Below are 20812 nucleotides of genomic sequence, written 5' to 3' on the forward strand. Positions count from 1 at the left end.
AATCTATAAAACGGGTTGCATTGTTTTCAAAACACTTAATAACAAAGTCTCGCCGTCATTACTTCCTGAATCCAGAAGTGCACCCCAAAATGCACACTGCGATCTGCCCTTATGAACTATCTGTCGATACCTAAATTCCAAAAGAAGAGAATGGGTGGCACCAGATTCTCTGTCATCGCACCCAATATCTGGAACTCTTTCCCCCTAGAGATCAGCCACAAAAATAATTCAGAAAACTGTTAAAACCCTGGCTATTTTGACAGGTATCCTATTGATGCCTTGCTCAAGAACAACTAAACCTACTCGCCTCCACTCCAGCCACATGAAACAGGCTGGTGTACGTGCACTTAAAAAATACTGGTAACATAACATAACATCGACCATTTCTCTAAATAACTTTTGAGTTTCCTATGAATGTGGACTCTCGTTATAAAAACTGACTGCATGTGTCACGTGCAAAAATTAACAGCTGCCAGAAAGCCCCATGTCACATACAACAGCTCAGCCACATTTTTATGCTAAGAGCATGCAGTCTAGGACCTCTAGTTTTTGGGGAGTTTTTTGATAATACTAAATACTTAGAATCTATTAGGCTCTAGCCATGTTGCAGGGACATGCCCTTCCTCCCAAACCCTGCAACTCCAATCTTCGTATCCATTGAAAATACCTACATATAATGAGGTAATCCCTCCCCCCACCACCCACCCCTAGAGGGCGAAAGAGAGATCAAAGAGGAGGACCTGAGCAGGGGTTATTGGACTGTCTGCTGTGTCAAAAAAAGACGTTCTGGTGGTACAGGTGCTTTGTAAATATACCCTTGAGTTACAGCCTGTAGAGAAGCATTTTGTTTCATGGAATCTCAAAGATTACCTTAGTCGGCAAGGGTTTTGGCATTGGTTACTCACTCTGACAAACCTGGGGGGGGGGGTCAAAAGATTTGCATTGTGATAATCCTGGCTTGGACCTGATTGCTGACGAAACGTCTGCCCGAGGGGATTATGATATGGTGTACGTAACATTTATATAGAATACTTATTATAGGGGATCTGATATCTGAAAAGGATATATTGTATAAGGTTAACTTTATGAGCCCATAAGAACCTGGATGTTGTACCCCAGGCAACAGGTGTGGCCTGTTAAGAGTGATACGACAGTTGTGGATGTCAGTAATATGAAATGTTCAATATTATGATGTTCGATGAAAAATGTAGGTGTGTTATGTGCAAGGTACCAATGGTTATTGATTAATGCAATTTTTACAGCTGATTACCTTGTGAAGATAATTTTCCGATACCCACTACGAGATGGTCATATAATAAAATAATAATAAGCACATTTGTAAAGCGCCTGGTTACATTCAGCCAGTGTGTCCCTGCGCTGCGGTGCAAAAAACTGCCTCGAAACTACACCCTATCCTACCCAGGCGTGTCTATCCAGGGGGGAAAAGATACATTTTCAGATTTTTCCGGAAGGTACCCTTCGAGCCCTCCAACCGGAGGCTCATGGGGAGCTTGTTCCATTGCTCTGCCGCCAAAAAGCGGAAGGAGCGGCCACCCATCCTAGCTTTCTTAATGGCAGGGACACACACCTGGCCCGTCCCCCATGATCCTAGTTGGCGTGTTGGGGAGTAGAGAGTAAGTAAATCAAACAGGTTGGATGGGCCCGTCCCCTGAATGATACGGTGGCATACGCACAGTGCCTTGAACAGGACTCTCTCCCTAATCGGCAGCCAGTGGAGGGAAACCAACACCATCTTCAAGGAGGCCCACCTCGGAAGCATAAGAACCAGCCGAGCTGCTGCGTTCTGTATGACTTGGAGTCTATGTATGCATTTAGCCGTGGCACCCAGATACAGTATATTACTATAATCAAGGCACGATATCACCAGGGCATGCACCATGGTATTCTGCAGTAGGCAGCATGTCCAGAGTTTTCCGAAGGCCCCTCAAGACTCCGAAACAGGCCCCTGCTACCCGCCTGGTATGGTACTCATAGGAGAGCTTAGTATGCAACCAAACCCCCAGGTTCGTAGCCTGAGTGCAGGGCGTGGGGGTGGGTCCCAGACTCTGGGGCCACCATGCCGATGACCACACCGACGGGGCCTTCCCCACCACAAGCACCTCGGTCTTATTGCCATTCAACTTCAGTCAGTTATTAGCCATCCATGATGCAAGATCTTGCATGCATGCCACGAAGTTGGAGGCTGCCGTATCCTGTGCTTGTGTCAGGGAAACCACCAGTTGAGTGTCATCGGCATAGGACACAACCCTGATCCCAAATCCATCTGCAATCTCCGCTAACGGCGTGACATAGAGATTGAACAGGGTCGGGCTCAGGATCGATCTCTGCGGCACCCCTTGTTTCAGTTTGATGACTTTGGAATAATGAGAACCCTGCCTCACCTGAAAACTGCGCTCAGACAAGAAGGATTTCATCCAGCTCAATGCACTGCCAGACACCCCTCCTTTCCCCAGATGCTGCAACAAGGTATGATGGGCAACAGTGTCAAAGGCGGCACTTAAATCCAGCAGGATTAAGGCCGCCGTCTGTCCCTCATCCACATATTTCCTAATGGTTTCAGTGGCAAGTAGCAGGGCTGATTCCGTCGAGTGGAGGGCCCGAAAACCCGACTGAGTGGGATGCAGGAGATTGTATTTTCCAATATGCCCAGTAAGTTGCGTGTTTACCACTTTCTCCGCAACCTTTGCGAAGTAAGGGAGTAAGGAGATTGGACGCAGATTCTCCAGTTGATCTGGGCTAATTTGTGGTTTCTTGGGTAGCGGAAGGACCACTGCTTCCTTCCATCTAGCTGGCACTATTCCTGTCCTGAAAGATAACTCCAAGAGGTGTCTAATACATGGCTCAAGAGTTGCGATGCTTCCTCCCAGCACTTTTAGGGAAGCAGGTTCTCTTGGAGAGCCCGATTTGACACTGATACAGATTTTAGTTAACAGCTCTGGAGGGGGAACGGTAAATCTATCAATGCATTCTATCTCTAGAACGTTCCCTGTTTTCCCCGCGGTCTCATGGCCTACTCGAGCAGAGTCAGGGAGGTGGAGTAAATTTTCTCCACCTTATCTGCAAAGAAATCCGCCACACTGTTGCACGACTCCTCTGAGCCAGTTGCTGGTACTGCCGTTGTTGCTAGGGAGGATATTTCTTTGTAGACCCTGAACAATTCCCTTGCCGAGTTTTCTGCCGCCCCAATTCTCTCCTGGTAGGAGGCTGCCTTAGCCCTTCTAATGCGGCCATCCAAATTTTCGCATGCGCTTTCGACATCTAAGCCCCCCGGAAACCCAACCTGCGAGAGATTTTTGTTCTCTTCCCGGCATTTTTTGTGACCAGTGAGTGGTGCTGTCCAGTGCCTCCAAAATGCGGCCATCCAAATTTTCGCATGCGCTTTCGACATCTAAGCCCCCCGGAAACCCACCCTGCGAGAGAGCACTGTTAAACTCATCTTGAGAAAAGCCAGCCTACTTCCGGCATGCTATTTCCCTCTTTGTATTTCTCCTGTGCCTTTAAACCCAGCAACATAATCGCAAAAGGAACCAGGTGGCCACTAAAAATAAGCATGAAATAATTTTTTGCGTTTTGTTGTCATTATGTAATGTTCCTCACTAACAAAAAAAGTGCCCTAGTGTATGAGGAGGATATGGTTTCCAAACAAGTGGACTTTAGCAGGAGCAGGGCCATTGGAAACGTTTGTAGTTTCCTTTTATCCTCATAAGTAACCCATGATATGATAAGAGAATTCTGTGGACATCCAACAGAATCTACATCATTTCAGTGAGCAAGTGACCTAAGCCTCTCAAATGGAATCAATCTTCCAGTAATCTCACTCTCACTCTAGAGGCAAGTGCATGATTTCCCTCATTTTAAAGCATTCTTTCCAACATATACATCTGTAAGCGAGCAGGTGGAGTTCTCAAAGCCCCTCTTCTGAGAGCAAAATGATCCTGCCTCCCATAGGTGGAGCTTCACGAGCCCTACCATTGATGTTTAGGAAGAGGGCATACATCCTTTCGTACAATGAGCACGGGGTGGGAGGTGCCTGCTGGAAGAAGCAATGATGCATCCATGTAGTCCTAAGTGGTCCCTTGGGTCTATCTGCATATAGGGTTTGAAGTCATAATAATGTCTGAATTTTAAGTACTCAGAATCCAGATGGATTTTGACAGTAAAACAGAACTAGCTCTAAATAGGCAAGGTGTTAACTTGTTAATTCAACTTACGGATTCATCTACAGGCACTTGATTGTTACTGGCACAACAAAACGGAAGCACATTTCAACACCTTAAAATTGTATCAATAATTAAGACAGAAGTGAACAGAAATGACCAGTTGCAACATTTTATTTTAAACCTTGATTTGAAGTTATATTTTAATAATGTGCCCTTTCAGGTGCCTTCACTGTGGAGGAGAAGAACCTTTGCAAAACATTGATGAAATACTGGGCTAACTTTGCAAGGAATGGGTAAGAAACACTGTCTATTTGCTTCATAAATATTTTTACGTCCTGGCTCTTCGGGCGCTCTTTCCTCCTTTTTCTCACTGGCTTTTTTGTTCCTATATTCCCCAAAACATGTTGCCTGTTTTGACACCTAAAACAGAGATTTATATGTCGATGTTTTTCCTCAAGTTAGCTGTTTCCCAGTACACATCGTTGAAAAAGGCCTACTGCAATTCAATTTATATCCCAACACCTTTGGCCATCTTGCTGTCACAGGTGTCTCTTATCACTCTCCCATGTTCGAGACTTATGTAATATCCTTTATTGCACTTTGTTTTTGAACGTGTGATAACCAACATTGTTTTTGCCTTTTTTTACATTTTCACATCTGGTCTTAATGTCTTTTTTTTCAGCTAGAAGTGCGATTTTATTGATGCACTAGGTTCCAGGTTTAACTGACTGTGCAACATAGATCAGCACAGTAAATAAAAGATTCACTTCCCAAGGTTTTTGAGCACAAAGATCTCAATCATCTATGAAATGTTTTTCTTCCATTTGTTGGTTTGATGTTAGTGGCACCCAGTGCCATTAGCCATAAACATGACGGTATACTTTTCCTGGCAAGCTCACCAGATCATCCACACCTATAACAGGAAAAGTAAAGTAAAGATTTCAGGCAAGCACTAAATACTTTCACTGAATTGCATGCCATGTAATCCTCCCATCCAAATTTGGACAACGCCAGCAGATGTCAAAAGCCGCTTGGCTGCATTTTCTCTCTTTTGGGTCGTGTTCTTCGGACATGAAAACAGCCAATCTCTATCGTGTTTGATCCAGACTGCCTCCTCCACCACACTTCAGCAGTCTGCAGCCTAGGGGTGAACACCACTGGAGAGTGGGACCGGACGGGGAGGGCTAGGGAAGCGTGCAGGTAAAATAGGGTATGGAGACCCTGAGCCTTGGAGCAGGGACTCCCAGGTTCCAGAGAAAAAGTAGGATCAAATTCCATATTTCTGAGGTTAGGGGAGGACTGGTAGGTGAGGTGAGACCTGAATAGTGCAATTCACTTTGGTCCTTAGCCAGTGATGCCTTAGTATCCCAGTATGTCTTTCCTGCATTTATAAGAAAACTAAACTGACATCACCTTCCGAACAATGTTTCACTCCATTGGCCTTACCCCGCAAGGGGATATCATAGCTTTGCCTTCCCACCAAATGTTCACACTCTATATCTCAATGAGATCAATAGTCTGTACACACTTTCAACAACAACACAGCTCCATTGGGTTCAACGTAATCTCTCCCACAAGCATGCAGCACCCTCCCTTTGTGCACTTCAACTGACCCACTCCCAGCAATGATTCAGCTTCCCCATAAGAGATAAATCTTTAACAACTCCTAACTATGGATTATGTGCATTTACTTAACAGCATCAAAATACCTCATCACTGCCACAACGTTATATCCACATTGGCTTAGATAACAACACCTTCCCACAACTATCATCAGTCTCCAAACAATGGTACCACTACTTTTACTTCTACTTCTAGTGCAGCATCACTCGCTAAACATTGGTGCGCCTCAACTGATCTCAGTGGTATCAAGCCACAACATTGCCTCTTCTCCTTTGACTTCAATAGCATTATCATGTCAGAGACCTTAATATAAAAGATCTTCAATGCCTTCCCGAAAAGGCTCATCTCTACTGACTTCAACAGCATCAAGATGGGTCTGACATCATTTGCTGGATGGGTGCTCCATCACAAACGTGATGAATATCCCGTCCACCTTACTGCAAGTGCACTATATCCTACTACACTTGTAAAAAGGTGTACGGGATATCCGCCAAGTTTGTGACGATGTACCCTTCCTACAGACACTAAGGGGCCTATTAGGATGGCGTTCGGAAATTTTTCTCGACCGCCATGGTAGCGGGAAAAGACCGCCTGCAAGGACCGTGGCATAACCACTGGTCCAATTAGGACCGTGGCAGTCGGATTCTGGCGATTAACATTGCGGCGGTTGCTGCTGCCAGCTGCACCGGCATGGTGTGAAAAGGAGCATGTCATGCATGTCACTGCACTGCGTGGCAGGCACTGCACAGTGCCAGCCACCTGGTACAGGGACATGTAGGGTAGGGGGGTACCATAGTGGGGTACCATCGGTACCCCCAGTGCACCCACATACCCTTCCAACACATTGGGGGCCCACAATGGGACCCCCGGAGACATTCTCTGCATGCTTTTCCATGGCAGTTTCACTGCCGTGGGAAGGCTGGCTACCACCGGCATCATAATCATGCCGGCGGAGCCTGTCCCTGCACCGCCATCATTTTAGCAGTCCAGTTCCGAACACTAGATATGTGTGTGGACTGGCACCGGCGGAAAAGGGGCGGGCAGAGATTCTCACCGCCGCAGTCGTCACCGCTAATGGAACCAGCTGTATTCAGGGTTGCGATTGCGGGCGGATGTCCGCTGCCGGTTCGGCGGTTGCCCCCACTGGCCCGGCGGTGGCCATCCGTCCGCCATCCTAATAGACCCCTAAATCGGGCCCCAAGTCTATGGATCAGTCTATCAACAATTGGCCTGTTTCATTTGACAGCTGTATGACATTCAAATTCTTTTTAGAGTTAAATTTAATGGAGTGCACTGTCAAGTCAGATTTGATCGTAACAGTATTATATGTAATTAATGGCAAAAATATATAGTTATTTCATCTGAAAAGAATTACCAAGGTGAATTCCTGACCCACGAAGGTGTCAGGGAAATCAATTAAATTTGTCATGCATGGACAAAAGAGCATCTTTATGACGCCACCACATGTAAATAAGAACACCTCTGCCAGCCTCTAGACTTCCTAATGGTGCTGGGAAGAATCCCCATGCCAGCATTTATACTCTCTGTCTCCGACCAAATGGTTGTATTAGACTTGCTGCTCCTTTCCCTCAGTTAGCACCGAACAGCTGTCCATATTGTGTCCCTCGGAAGGACCACTCACTGTGCAGCTGATGCCCCCTCCAGGATATTTGGAAAAAATATTGATCTAAGAATGTCAGCAGAGAGAAATATTGGGAAATATGTATGGTGACAGAATATAGTTTTTTGAGTTAAATAATATTTAAAAAAATAATTATTGATGTTTTTCATATTGTTTTCAATAATATAGTGGTTTAAAATATAATTAAGTATCTGAATGTGTTTTAGTTGATATATTAATGTTATGTGATACTATCGTTTATATAGATGATTTTTTTATGAATATCGTTTGTCATTTTAAGTGAATCAGTCTTTTTTATTTAATTCTTTGGGCTATTATATTTGTGAGTTATAGGGAGGGAAGTTAATTAAGTAATACATAATTAGCAACTAATTATTAATTGGTAATTAATTAATTGATTTTTAATCATGCAATTTTTGTAATACTTTTTTATTTTACTTTAGTTATATTTTGGTTGTAGGCTACTGGGCTTGTAATGGTTTAGGTTAGGAAGTTAATTAAGTAATAATTAATTAACAATGTATTAATATTTTTTATGTAAATATTTTTTAATTATGCAAAATAAGGAACATTAAATTATTTTACAGATAGTTTAGATGTGGAATGCTAGATTTGTAGGAGTATAGGTTGGGAAGTCAATTAAGTAGTAAGTAGTAGTAGTAATTGTTAATTATCAGTAAATTAATTATTTAATTGAATTATAAATTTTTAGATTGTGGAATACTTATTCATTTTAATTATTTTTTAATTGTGGCTGCTATGTCTGTAGGGGTCTAGGCTGTGAAGTTAATTAAGTGATTACTAGTTATTAATTGTTAATTCATTATTTAATTGCTTTTAAATATGTAGATTATAGATTATCTGGCTTGTAATAATTGAATAACAATTGTTTACTAATTAATTACTAATTATTTTTAATGAAATGTAATTATGTGAAATGAATATTTGTTTTTGTTTTTTATTGTGTATATACATTTTTTAATGTTAATTACTAATTTTCATATTAAGAGTTTAATATATGTTCTGCTTTCATGGTGTTACTTGTATATGTAATGTGTTTGAAGTGAAGTCCTTTACCTACTCTTGTTTGGTACGAATAGTTAAATTAAACTCTTTGCAGTTCAACACTTTCTCTACTGTTGTGCTATTTAGAGTAGGACTAGAAAATCTCACCCCTTTGAAATCCAACGTTATCCCCACTGTTGCACAGACTAGAGTGGAAATACTCAATTTTACCCCTCCAAAGTCCAAACCCTTCCCTACTGTTGTACTGACTGGAGTGAGAATAGTACATATTACCCCTTCAAAATCCAATGCTTTCCCTACTGTTGCCCTGTTTTGAGTGAGAAGAGTTAAAGTAACCAACTCCAACGTTCAAAACTTTCCCTACTGTTGTGTTGTTTGAAGTGGGAATAGTGAATTTTACCCCTCCAAAATCCAAAGCTTTCCCTACTGTTGCACAGATTGGAGCGGGAATAGTAATTCTGCCAGTCCATAGACCAACACTTTCTCTACTGTTGCGCTGTTTGGGGTGGGATAAGTAAATATACCCCTCCAAAATCCAACGCTTTCCCTACCGTTCTACTTACTGAATACAAATAGAATATTTTATAATTCTTTTTCACCATGTTGATTAAATGGAGTTTATAACATTCATTGTTTTTTTTCCATATCGTTTGTTTGAAATTTTAATGTTTATAGTATTTTTTGTAAATGTGTTTTTTTATTTCTTTTTTTCTCCATATATTATATAATATAGGGAAACATAATTAAAAAAATATATATTTTACATTATATTAACTTTAAAAATATTTTGAATGTATTTGCATATATATATATATATATAAATATTCACTGAAAAAACCATAGGTTTCATACACGTTATAGTTAGGAATTAGCATTTAAAAAACCTTGCAAATTCACTGAAAAAACCATAGGTTTCTCACATGTTATAGTTAGCTGTACATTTCACTCGTAAAAAACCAATGAAATTCCCCCGTTATAGTTAGTGCAGGCAACTATAACTCACGCGACCGCAATCCTCTGCTGATGCTAATACTGTATTTAGACACTTATTTGCCCATGTCTTCTTCCATTAAATTTTAGCTATACATATATTACAAATATTTTTTTTTCATAAAGACACATATGTCATCAGCAGAAGATTGCGGTCGCGTGAGTTATAGTTGCCTGCACTAACTATAACAGGGGAATTTCATTGGTTTTTTACGAGTGAAATGTACAGCTAACTATAACATGTGTGAAACCTATGGTTTTTTCAGTGAATTTGCAAGGTTTTTTAAATGCTAATTCCTAACTATAACGTGTGTGAAACCTATGGTTTTTTCAGTGAATTTGTACGGTTTTTTAAATGCTAAGTTACTTTACGCCATTCGTGGCGTGCGCGCCCTGTTAACGCAGTTCGTTCCGTGCGCGCACGGTGCGCTTCGTGCACCGCGCGCCCACTTTACGCAGTTAGTGCCGTGCACGCACGGTGGTCACGCGGTGCGCTGCGCGCACCGCGTGCCCACGTTATGCGGGATGGGCCATGTACGCACGATGCGCTTCGCGCACCGTGCGCACATGGGGGACATATTATGCGCATCTTTGTGAAATGTATTTTTTGTTAATTTCCTAGCAGTGATATGCCATGCACAATTTTTTTTGGGCTTGGGGGTTGTTTGGGGACCCCTATATCAATGCTGGGTGGTTAGGATCTCAAGAAACTGCCTCTTTACACATTTTTGGGCTTCGTTTTTGCTGCCCAACTCAGAGAGCGAGAGAGAAAATGGCGGCCGCCGCTTCCTGGTTTCGACCGATTCGAATGTTTACTAAGATCTAAGAGCCAATCAAAATCCCGCTCGCACACGCCACCGTACGCATACGGTAAGCTTACGGTAAGCGCACCGTAAGCTGCCACAGATATATATATATTGATTTAAAGGGTATTTTCTCTGAATCTACTGAACAGATTTACACCAAACCTACAAAAGGCACTTCCTTGACCTGAGGACTACCTCTCTGCCAAATTTCAAGTAATTCTGTTCAGCCGTTCGGGCTGTAGCTGTGTCTAAAGGTCCTATGGAAAAATGCATGGGAAAAACGCGTTTTGGGACCCCCCTTTTATCTCAGCCCCCGCTTGACGAATCCCCCCGAGACTTTTAGGGTAGGAGCGTAGCGTAGCGCCCCACCTATTTTGAAAAATTCGCGAGGATTCGTCGACCGGCGCCAAAGTTATTCAAAATAGAATGTTGCGGATTTCCTATGGAAACGTGGTCCTAACTATAACTACCTACTGGCGACCGCCAGTAGGTAATATATATATATATATATATATATAAATATTACCTACTGGCGGTCACCAATAGGTAGTTATAGTTAGGACCTATTATCCATAGGAAAATCGTAACATTCTATTCCCAATAACTTTGGCGAATCTTCGCGAAATTTTCAAAACCAATTGCCTGTTTCGGTCAGCTCCTATCCTCAAAGTTTGGGGGTGATTCGTCAAGCGGGGGCCGAGAAAAAAGGGGGGTCCCAAAACGCGTTTTCCCCATGTTATTTCCCATAGGAAATTTTAGACACGGCTACAGCACGAACTTCTGAATGGAATTACACCAAATTTTGCAAAAAGGTAGCCCTTGGTTCAGAAAGAGCCCTTTATTTTAAATGGTGTAAATCAATCCAGTAGTTCCTGAGAAATTCAAAAAATAGTGGTGAAAAAATCATTTTCCCATAGGAATATTTAGACACAGTTATTGCAAAAACTGCTGAACAGAATTAAAACAAATTTGGCAAAAAGGTACTGCTTGGCTCAGAAAGCGACCTTTTAAAACATAGTGTAAATCCGTTCAGTAGTTTTGGGGAAATTAAGAAATAAATATAGTGATATCGAGAGGCACCCTCTCGATCACAAGCTTTATTCTAATTGGCTGTCAACACTCCAAACCAGGAAGTGTTGGCAGCCATCTTGTGCCTCGGTAGAACCGAGGCACAAGAAAACAGAAAAGCAAATGTGAAAAAAGAGAAAAGGGGGCAGGGTAGACACACCCTTTCCCCCTAGGCCTGCTTAGGGGGTCCCACAAGGACGCCCAGGGTCCAAAAAATATATATATAATTTTTTTAAATCAGCAAAATCCACGGAGGATCAGCGGATCCAGCTGAAAATTAAAGAAAAACGAAGCGCGGGCTCCCGCGCTTCGTTATTAATTAGCCCCCAGGTGAGCCAAGTCCCGGGGGCAATGTTAAGATTGTAATGGGGGTCCAAAGGGGCCCCCCCGCCCCTGGGACCGCCACCCCGGTGGCTTTTCAAAAGTATTTGCATGGGACTCACAGCCCCCCTGCAGCCCCGGGGAACACCACCCCCCGGGGCTTGTTTAGTAAATGGGTGGGGGGCTAAAAGGCCCCCCAAGCCCCGGAGACCACAACCCCCGGGGCTTTTATAAAGTATTGGTGGGGGGCACATGGCCCCCTGCAGCCCCGGGGACCGCCACCCCCCAGGGCTTGTATTTTAAAAAAATAACTCGAACCCCCCCACACGCCCCGGGGACCGTCACCTCCCTGGGGCTCTAATAATTTAAATTGGGGGGTCCGTGATGGACCCCCAAGCCCCGGGGACCCCCATGCCCCGTGGACCACCACACCCCGGGGCTTGGCAAATGTTGGGAGGGAGGCCGCGTGGCCCTGTGATGGCCCTGGGGACCGCCACCCCCCAGGGCCGGTTCCTGCAGTGTCCTGGGGTGCCCATCCCCAGGAAACTGCTATTTGCTATGGCAGGGAGGGAGCCTCGTGGCTCCCGTCCTGCCATAGCAAACTGCTTTGGTTTTTAGAAGAAAGAGCAGGAAACCTGCTCTCCTTTCCAAAAACCAAAGCCGATAGCTTTTCCACATGGGGAGCTGCATCTTAGCAGCTCCCCATGTGGAAAAGCAATGCCGGCTCCCGCAGGAGTCGTGGAGCCGGTGGGACAGTGGGGGATTGGGGACCCCCCACGGTCCCCAACGGAGAGGGCCAGCCCTAGGGGATGGGGTACCCAGGGCTATAAGTGGTTCGGAAGGGGGGCCACGTGGCCCCCCTCCTCAAAAATAAAAAAAATAAATAAATAAAAAAAAACAAAGGCCGGCCCCGGGGGATGTGGTCCCCGGGTCCATTAACGGCCTGAGGAGGGGGGCAAATCAGCCCCCCTCCAAATAAATAAAGAAAAAAAATGGCCATGCTCCGGGGGATGGGGTCCCTGGGGCCGATTATGGCCTCAGGAGGGGGGCCATGGCCCCCTTCCAATTTATTTAAAAAAAAAATTGGGGTCAGGCCCTGGGGGATGGGGTCCCCAGGGCCAGTAAAACCGGAAAAGAAGGGGGGCCACACAGCCTCCTTTCTTAAAAAAATAAAATTTAAAAAAAGACCGGCATCGCGCCGGAGGCCCCGCCCCCTCCTTGCAGCACTCTGCAAACACACCCCCTGGCACGTTTGCAGATGGGGTACTAATTCCCCTTGATTACTGGGGGTTCCTGGGGGCCAATTAGCCCACCAGGAACCTCCAGTATGCACCAGGGAGCTGCGTTGCAGAGAGGTGTTCAGAGGACACGGCCCTTTTTACAGCTCTCTGCAACGCAGCTCTGTGGCACTTAACGGAGGTACCTAGTGGGCTAGTTGCACCCCAGGGACCCTCAGGATTCAAGGGGACTTAATCCCCCAACTTAAAACGCCCCACAGGGTGCGTTTGCAAACTAGTGAAGGGAGGGGGCGGGGCCTGAGGTGACATGTGTGCAAGAACGCCCTGTGGCACGTTTTAAGTTGGGGAATTAATTCCTCTTCACTCTTGAGGTCCCCTGGGGGCCAACTAGCCCACCAGGTACCTCCAATAAGCACCACAGAGCTGCGTTGTAGAGTGTTGTAAAAAGGGGCGTGGCCTCTGAACACCTCTCTGCAACGCAGCTCCCTGGCGCATACTGGAGGTACCTGGTGGGCTAGTTGGCACCAAGGGACCCTCAGGATTGAAGAGGAAATAATTCCCCAACTTAAAACGCGCCACAGGACGTGTTTGCACACATGTCACCTCAGGCCCCGCCCCCTTCCTTCACCACTCTGCAAACTCACCACCTGGCAAGTTGTACATTGGGGAATTAATTCCCCTTCAATACAGTTTTATATATGTATATCTCAAGGTCGATGGAAAAATAAATGGGTATATAAGTGTCTAAATGGATGATTTTTTTTGTAAAATTGATTATATAACTGACTGATTAAGTGTATCTTAGTGAATACATGGGTTAGCAAGTAAATAAATATGTACATATCCGTATCAGTCTCTCACTTTGTGTATAAGTGGCTGCATGGGTTGGTGAGTAGCTACATGAGTGTCTATATGGGTTATTAGTTGTTTTTTTGAGTATCAGTATGAGTGTCTGAGTGCCTGTATGGTTCGGTGGGGGTTATTACTTAGTGAGTCACTCATTCATGCATCTATGCACTGTTTGTATGTGCTGAAGACAGCATGTGTGCAGGACTGTATGAGTGTGTGTATGGGTGTGTTAGTGAGTGAATGACTGTCTCAATAGAGTCTTTATGAGTAACTACATATGTTTTAAACTAGTATATGTGAGTTTTGGTGTATATAAGTGAGTATATGTGAGAGTGAGAGATTGGAAGAGTTTCTGCATAAATAAATATGTGTTTCTATAAGTGATCGTTTAAGAGAGTAAGTATGTGTAAGTTTCTGTAGAAGTAAATGTGGCAGTTTGTGTATAACTGTATATGCATGTAAATGTATGTTTGATACTTCATTTGCATGTGTGACTATGTGTGTGGGTAACTCTATGGATGAGTGGCGGTGTGTAACAGGATGTATAGGTTTATGAGTACATATGATGAGTAAGTACATGTATGAATGAATGTATAGGACTGTTGCTGAATGAGTGGATGTGTGTGTAGATCTTGGAATTACTGAATAGGTGTGTTGTACGATGTACGTTACGCGACGCTTGCGCGCTTCCGCGATGTGTCATATGCGTGTATTTCGCGGTGGGTGTGCGGATCCCGCGAAATATTGAACATTTAAAAAAACATATATATATATATATTTCATGTGAATATTAATTGAAGACAAACTCTAAACTACTCTTAAAAGTAATATATTTTTATATCTAATCCTATATTCCTTTTAAATTCAATTTTGTGGATGCACGCTGGGTGCGTGCTGCGTAAGCGCAGGGTGCGCGGATCTCATGTGACCTGCAAAAAGAAGAGATTTGATTGGTTCATTACACTTCCTGTTCTAACTATTGAAAGACCCCACCCATTTCAATCATTCTTCTTTGACCTTCTTTGGAAGAGCATCTCTTTGCAGAGAAGAAACTTTTTTGACTAAGTTTTTACTTAGCTCAAACTTTTTTCCGAACAAACAATGGCTTCAGGGCAGCAGGCACCTCCTGCATCTCCTCATACATCTGAGGATGATTTTTTGGAAGAGCCACCACGCCCACCACGTTTTTCATCTGTGGTGTGGAAATTTTTTACCTATCCTGAGGGGCAAACTAAGACCAATGCCACCTTGGTGACGTGCAAGATCTGCCAGAGAGTGCTGTCTCGAGGGGATCCTAACAAAAAATATTCATGCGGAACAGCTAGCATGATGAAGCATCTGAGTACCCTTCATCCGGTAAATCTTGCTCGGGAGGAATCCCGAAGGATGAGAGTTGCTCCTGCTCCTTCCGACTCATCGCAGCCGAGCACTTCAAGAGTGCATCCTTCAGCACAAAATTTGGACATCCATCCACAATTCCAATTTTTGAAAGTCCTCTGCACAATGCAATGTGACTTTATGCTACGGAGAGCAGTCTATCGATCTGATCTGCAGCAGGCAAGAAAGTCACCATTGCTACGTTTTCCGGGGGGGGGGGTTCCCCCTGAAGTTCATTGTTTTGTTCCTCCTGTTCTGTTTTTTCCTTTTTCCCCCAGAAAAACCAAAAAAAATTAAAAATTGTTCAGAAAACCCCCCAAAAAATATAAAAGAAGAAAGAAGAAAAAAAAAAGTTCTTTTAAGAACTAACTTTCCTGGTTTAAAAAAAGAGTTTGTTTGTGTGTGAAAGTTTAGATGAATGTATGTGTAGTACGTAATTGACTGAATGAATGCATTAGTAGTGTATGGTGAATGTGCAGAACTATGAGGAAGTGCTGCAGCATCACACAGTAACCTCTTTAACTGCAGTGTGCTGTAGTACTTCCGAAGCACAGCGATACAACATATGTACATACATATGTTGCAAATCTATGATTCTCTCTGCACGGCTGCTTAAACTGCAGCCATGTGGTGACACAGGCACCCTTGCACCATAGTGCAAGGATATCTGTGTCATGTGCTGTTTGTTTTTGTGCAGGAAGACACACCTTCCTGCACAAAAACAATGAGAAAACACATTTTTCTCCTTCAATGTATGCTGAACATTTTAGCATGCATTGAAGATATAAAAATGTGGAGAAATGAAAACAATTCTCCTTGTTGTGCTTTCCTACACCAATTTTAGAATGGTGCAGCATTCACACACATATCGAGATTTATGATTTCTGATAAATCTAGAGAAGTGTCTTGTTCTATGAGTATTCAGTGCAATCATGCACAACAACACTTATAGAACACCCTTTCAACGCAAAGTGGTGTGTATGATGAGGTTGCATTTACATGGAGTAGAAAAAGTGCACAGAGTGCCTTTTCCTGTCTTTGTAAATATGAAAGAGTCTTGCGCAATAACTATGTTACAAAATGTGACATATTTCTGTTTTTAAAATTGCTTGCAAATGATAGAAGGTAAGCACAGAGTTTTGTCTGCAAATATGTTCAAAGAAGAATGATTGAAATGATTGCGGTCCTTCAATAGGTACAATGGGAAGTATTATGAACCCCTCAAATCTCTTTTTTTGCAGGTCACATGATATCCGATTACGGTCAGATTTCAAAACGACATAGGTATAAACAGAGTGTTTTTAAAAACATGTTTAAACTTTGTAGCTTCTTGCAGATCTCTCCAGTCTGCATATTGATACTTAGTTAAACTTACCTTCACAGTAATAGAAATAAAAAATGGTATACATTTTTTCAGATTTTCTTTGCAATCTAAATTGATGTAAATTGCTTATTTTAAAATTAGGATCTGTGAAAGAAAAGAAAAAAAATAGTTATAGCAGAGCATAATTTCCACAAAGTAATTTGTTTGCCTTTTTTGCTGTTCTCAGAATATATTGAATTTCACTAGAAATAGTGATTTCAATCGTACTCATCACTTGACAGCGGGCAAAAAAAAAACAATCAGAAAGATTGTTAAAAAAAAACCAACATGCTATTCTCAGTAAAATACCAGAAAATACAAATCACACATATATGAAATGCTTACGGCTAACAAAATTTTATAACTTTAACTTATAAAAACTGTAAATGTTGCCGCTTTAAAATATTGCCCGAATCAATGACCACCAAAAAATCCATAATTCAAACATATACCTTTCCTTGAGGCCAAATGGTATTTTTGCACTCCTTTTTTATGTAAATTGTCCAATGGTAGTCCTATTAAATTATAATAATAAATTCCTCAGAGTGAATTATCTTCCTAAAACTTTGACTTTAAAAATATTAGGTAGGAATTTTGTAATTCCCTAGGCAAACGTTGTTTGAAAACCAACTGGGAATCATTCCAAAGTGTCCAGCCTTTGTCACATTTTAGATAGGCAGTGTAATGTCCAGATGTGGTGGAAGGACCATCATGGAAAATTATAGCAATTGCTACAAAAGTCCTTCCTGATATTGATAGTTGTGCTGCTACAAATTGCTTTATTAAAGTATCCCATTTTCTTCCGTCAGCTGCACAACGTTGCATCATTAAAATTATGTATTTGCCATATTTTGTTAAAAATAATGTGGATAACATTTCTGATTTACATTGGCTACACTCCATGTTTTGATTTGCAGCTTTAACTAATTTATTGAAAGACACTGATTTACAGTCTGGTAATGTTAAATACAGAAATCTCTCAGTGTCTACATTGGAGCTACATGTATACATGCAATTTTCACAATAATGTTCCCATTTGTAAGAAAGGCCAAAAATATTTTCTATATCTACACCTTCATTTTAAAAAATGGTAAGCATATACATAAAAAATTCCTGAGCATCTTGTTGGATATTTTGTGAAAATTGTGTAGAACCAGAACACACATCCAAAAGATTACGAACATCTGAAACAGATTGTATTTTACTTGTGTCTGTTGTCAATTTTTCAAAAACCGAATACAACAGAGAACAAAACCTTTGTTGCCGATTCTGCATAATTTGTTCTTGCAAACTTTCAAGATAAAAAACAACATTGACCACTACATTAGCATAGCAGTTGACACCTGAACTATTTTCAAACTGATAACTAACCACCTCTTCAACAATGTCCAATTTCTTTTTACTTGCAATCACAACATTATCTTGTGCTATTCCCTTCTCAACACCTTCAGAACAGATACTCTCAAACCTTCTTTTTCGACCAACCACACGCTTTTCAAATACAGGATATTGACCTAAATTTGGAGCATACACCCTTCTTAACCTATTATACTCTTTATACAGTTTGCATCTGCAGTAACCTTTGTCTCATCAAAATCAATCAAAAACAAACCAGATAATGTTCTGACTCGCGAAAAAGCAACATTGCCATACCCTCTTTAAATACGGTTGATCCAATGTTCACCAAAGCACTGTCTAAACGTAATACTTGAGATTTATGAATAGAGAAAATGGAAATTGTTTCCTATGGACATATAAATCTTTAACAAGCAAAAAACGAACTGAACAACGACCAATTTCTTCAACTTCTTCAATCTGATCAAATTTAATTTTTAAAAATTCAATTCCTTCTTTTGTGTGATAATTAACAAAATCCACCACTTTACCCATTGCGCCATTAACTAAACCTTTCTCTACATCCAAATTACGCCTTAAAATTACCCGACAGTTTACACACGCATATAGTGTCTTTTCTAAACCAGCTGTTTTAGATAATTTTTTTTCTAATCAATCCAGTTTTGTTTTCAACTTTTCCGTCAAAATAATAGTGATTCCTTCATGCTGTATTTTATCGATGGCTTCCATTTTTACAATTTCTTCATTTTCCAGTTTCAATAGTTCTTCGTTGAATATGGTACACTCGCGCAGTGTTGGCATTAAGCAAATCACTGATTTATTTTGAGCAATTTTCATGTACACTTTTGCAGGAACTGCATTTTCATTTGGAAACACATTGCAAAGTAATGGACTCTCCAAAGCTTGTTTGCCTTGTTTTGAAAGAATTCCAATTCTTATATCTTGAAGAATACTTCCATATTCAGCATCATTTGCCTGTCGCATATTTGTTGTCAGTTCTTTGTATTCAAAATTACTCCAAATGCTCACATTACCAACACTACCAAGAGACTTTCTGGTATCTTCATGGGCAAGTGTTTTAAATACCGGTTGTCCTTTTACCGGAGTCAGTTGCAGTAGATCTCCAAAAACTATGACGTGTCTTCCTCCAAATAACACGTCATACTCTGTTTTAAGAATTTGCTGCATTCTTAAATGCACAAAGGCAAGCATCAAGTTTGAAACCATGCTCACCTCATCAATAATGAGAAGTTTCATTTTCTTCAGGACTCTTGAAACTTCACAACAAGCTTCCCCAGATAGCTTGTGGTATTCCAATTTGTTCTCATGCTCTACTGGCAGCATTAGTAAACGATGTAAAGTAATTCCTTTAATGTTATGTGCTGGCCATGTCTGAACTGGGGTGGTGTAGTGGGCAAAAGAACGATGGATTTAGCCCGGATCTCATGACTGGGGGAGAATGTATGCATTGTCAGCATTCCGTCCATCATTTGTTTGTTGTAACGCTTTTCACCCTAAGTGGGATGGGTATTCCCAGACGTGGGACCCGTGCTCACTACGCCACTGGAGTCAAGCTATCCTGGCTGATGACGGCTGATAGCCAGAAACCGGTCCTAGGATGCTTGATTCCGGTCCAGGGAAGACATGGCTTGGCAGTTCGGGCTGGACTGTTCCCATGAGGCACAGGGTCAAGACTGATTTGCATATGGCCATGTCTGAACTGGGGTGGTGTAGTGGGCAAAAGAACGATGGATTTAACCCAGATCTCATGACTGGGGGAGAATGTATGCATTGTCAGCATTCCGTCCATCATTTGTTTGTTGTAACGCTTTTCGCCCTAAGTGGGATGGGTATTCCCAGACATGGGACCCGTGCTCACTACGCCACTGGAGTCAAGCTATCCTGGCTGATGACGGCTGATAGCCAGAAACCGGTCCTAGGATGCTTGATTCCGGTCCAGGGAAGACATGGCTTGGCAGTTCGGGCTGGACTGTTCCCATGAGGCACAGGGTCAAGACTGATTTGCATATGGCCATGTCTGAACTGGGGTGGTGTAGTGGGCAAAAGAACGATGGATTTAACCCAGATCTCATGACTGGGGGAGAATGTATGCATTGTCAGCATTCCGTCCATCATTTGTTTGTTGTAACGCTTTTCGCCCTAAGTGGGATGGGTATTCCCAGACGTGGGACCCGTGCTCACTACGCCACTGGAGTCAAGCTATCCTGGCTGATGACGGCTGATAGCCAGAAACCGGTCCTAGGATGCTTGATTCCGGTCCAGGGAAGACATGGCTTGCCAGTTCGGGCTGGACTGTTCCCATGAGGCACAGGGTCAAGACTGATTTGCATATGGCCATGTCTGAACTGGGGTGGTGTAGTGGGCAAAAGAACGATGGATTTAACCCAGATCTCATGACTGGGGGAAAATGTATGCATTGTCAGCATTCCGTCCATCATTTGTTTGTTGTAACGCCAACCCAGTTGGAGCAGTGACAACACAAGACAAATGCAACTCAGTTGTTTTCTGCAGATAACTTGTAATTACTTTCATTAAGAAACTTTTTCCTGTTCCAGCTTGACCACTCACATACATTCGGATAGGTTGAAATGATGTACATGAGCACCCTCTCTTTTCATGAAGTAATCCATGGTCAATCTGCTCTTTCACTTGCTGATATATTTGTTTTTGTTCAACATTTAGTTGTTCTTCCAAGTTTCTTAACTGTATTACATCTTCTTGAGCTTGATACATTGCTGTTTCCACCTCATTCATTGCAATTGCTGCTTCATTTTCAACAATTGGTTGTCCTAGTGGATCTTGACTGTCTTGAGAACTGTCTCTAGCAATCTCAGCTGCAATTGTAGCTTCTTGATCAATTTCATCATTCAACATTTTCACATAATTTGCAAAAGCTATCTTTAGAAGCATTAAATGAATCTTCATAGCTGTGAAAATCTCCAAGTAATTCC

General features: G+C 42.3%; 1 protein-coding gene across 1 annotated transcript in view; it reads left to right on the top strand.

Annotated features, from left to right (window-relative positions):
* LOC146776046 (fatty acyl-CoA hydrolase precursor, medium chain-like) overlaps nt 1-20812 on the top strand; it is a 248056-nt gene that overhangs the window by 174433 nt on the left and 52811 nt on the right. The window contains exon 13 of the mRNA XM_085636898.1: nt 4402-4474. Within this exon, the coding sequence (XP_085493024.1) occupies nt 4402-4474 (73 nt within the window). The remainder of the gene's footprint in view (nt 1-4401; nt 4475-20812) is intronic.

Source organism: Triturus cristatus, chromosome 12 (genome assembly GCF_964204655.1).
Source record: "Triturus cristatus chromosome 12, aTriCri1.1, whole genome shotgun sequence".
Taxonomy (NCBI): domain Eukaryota; kingdom Metazoa; phylum Chordata; class Amphibia; order Caudata; family Salamandridae; genus Triturus; species Triturus cristatus.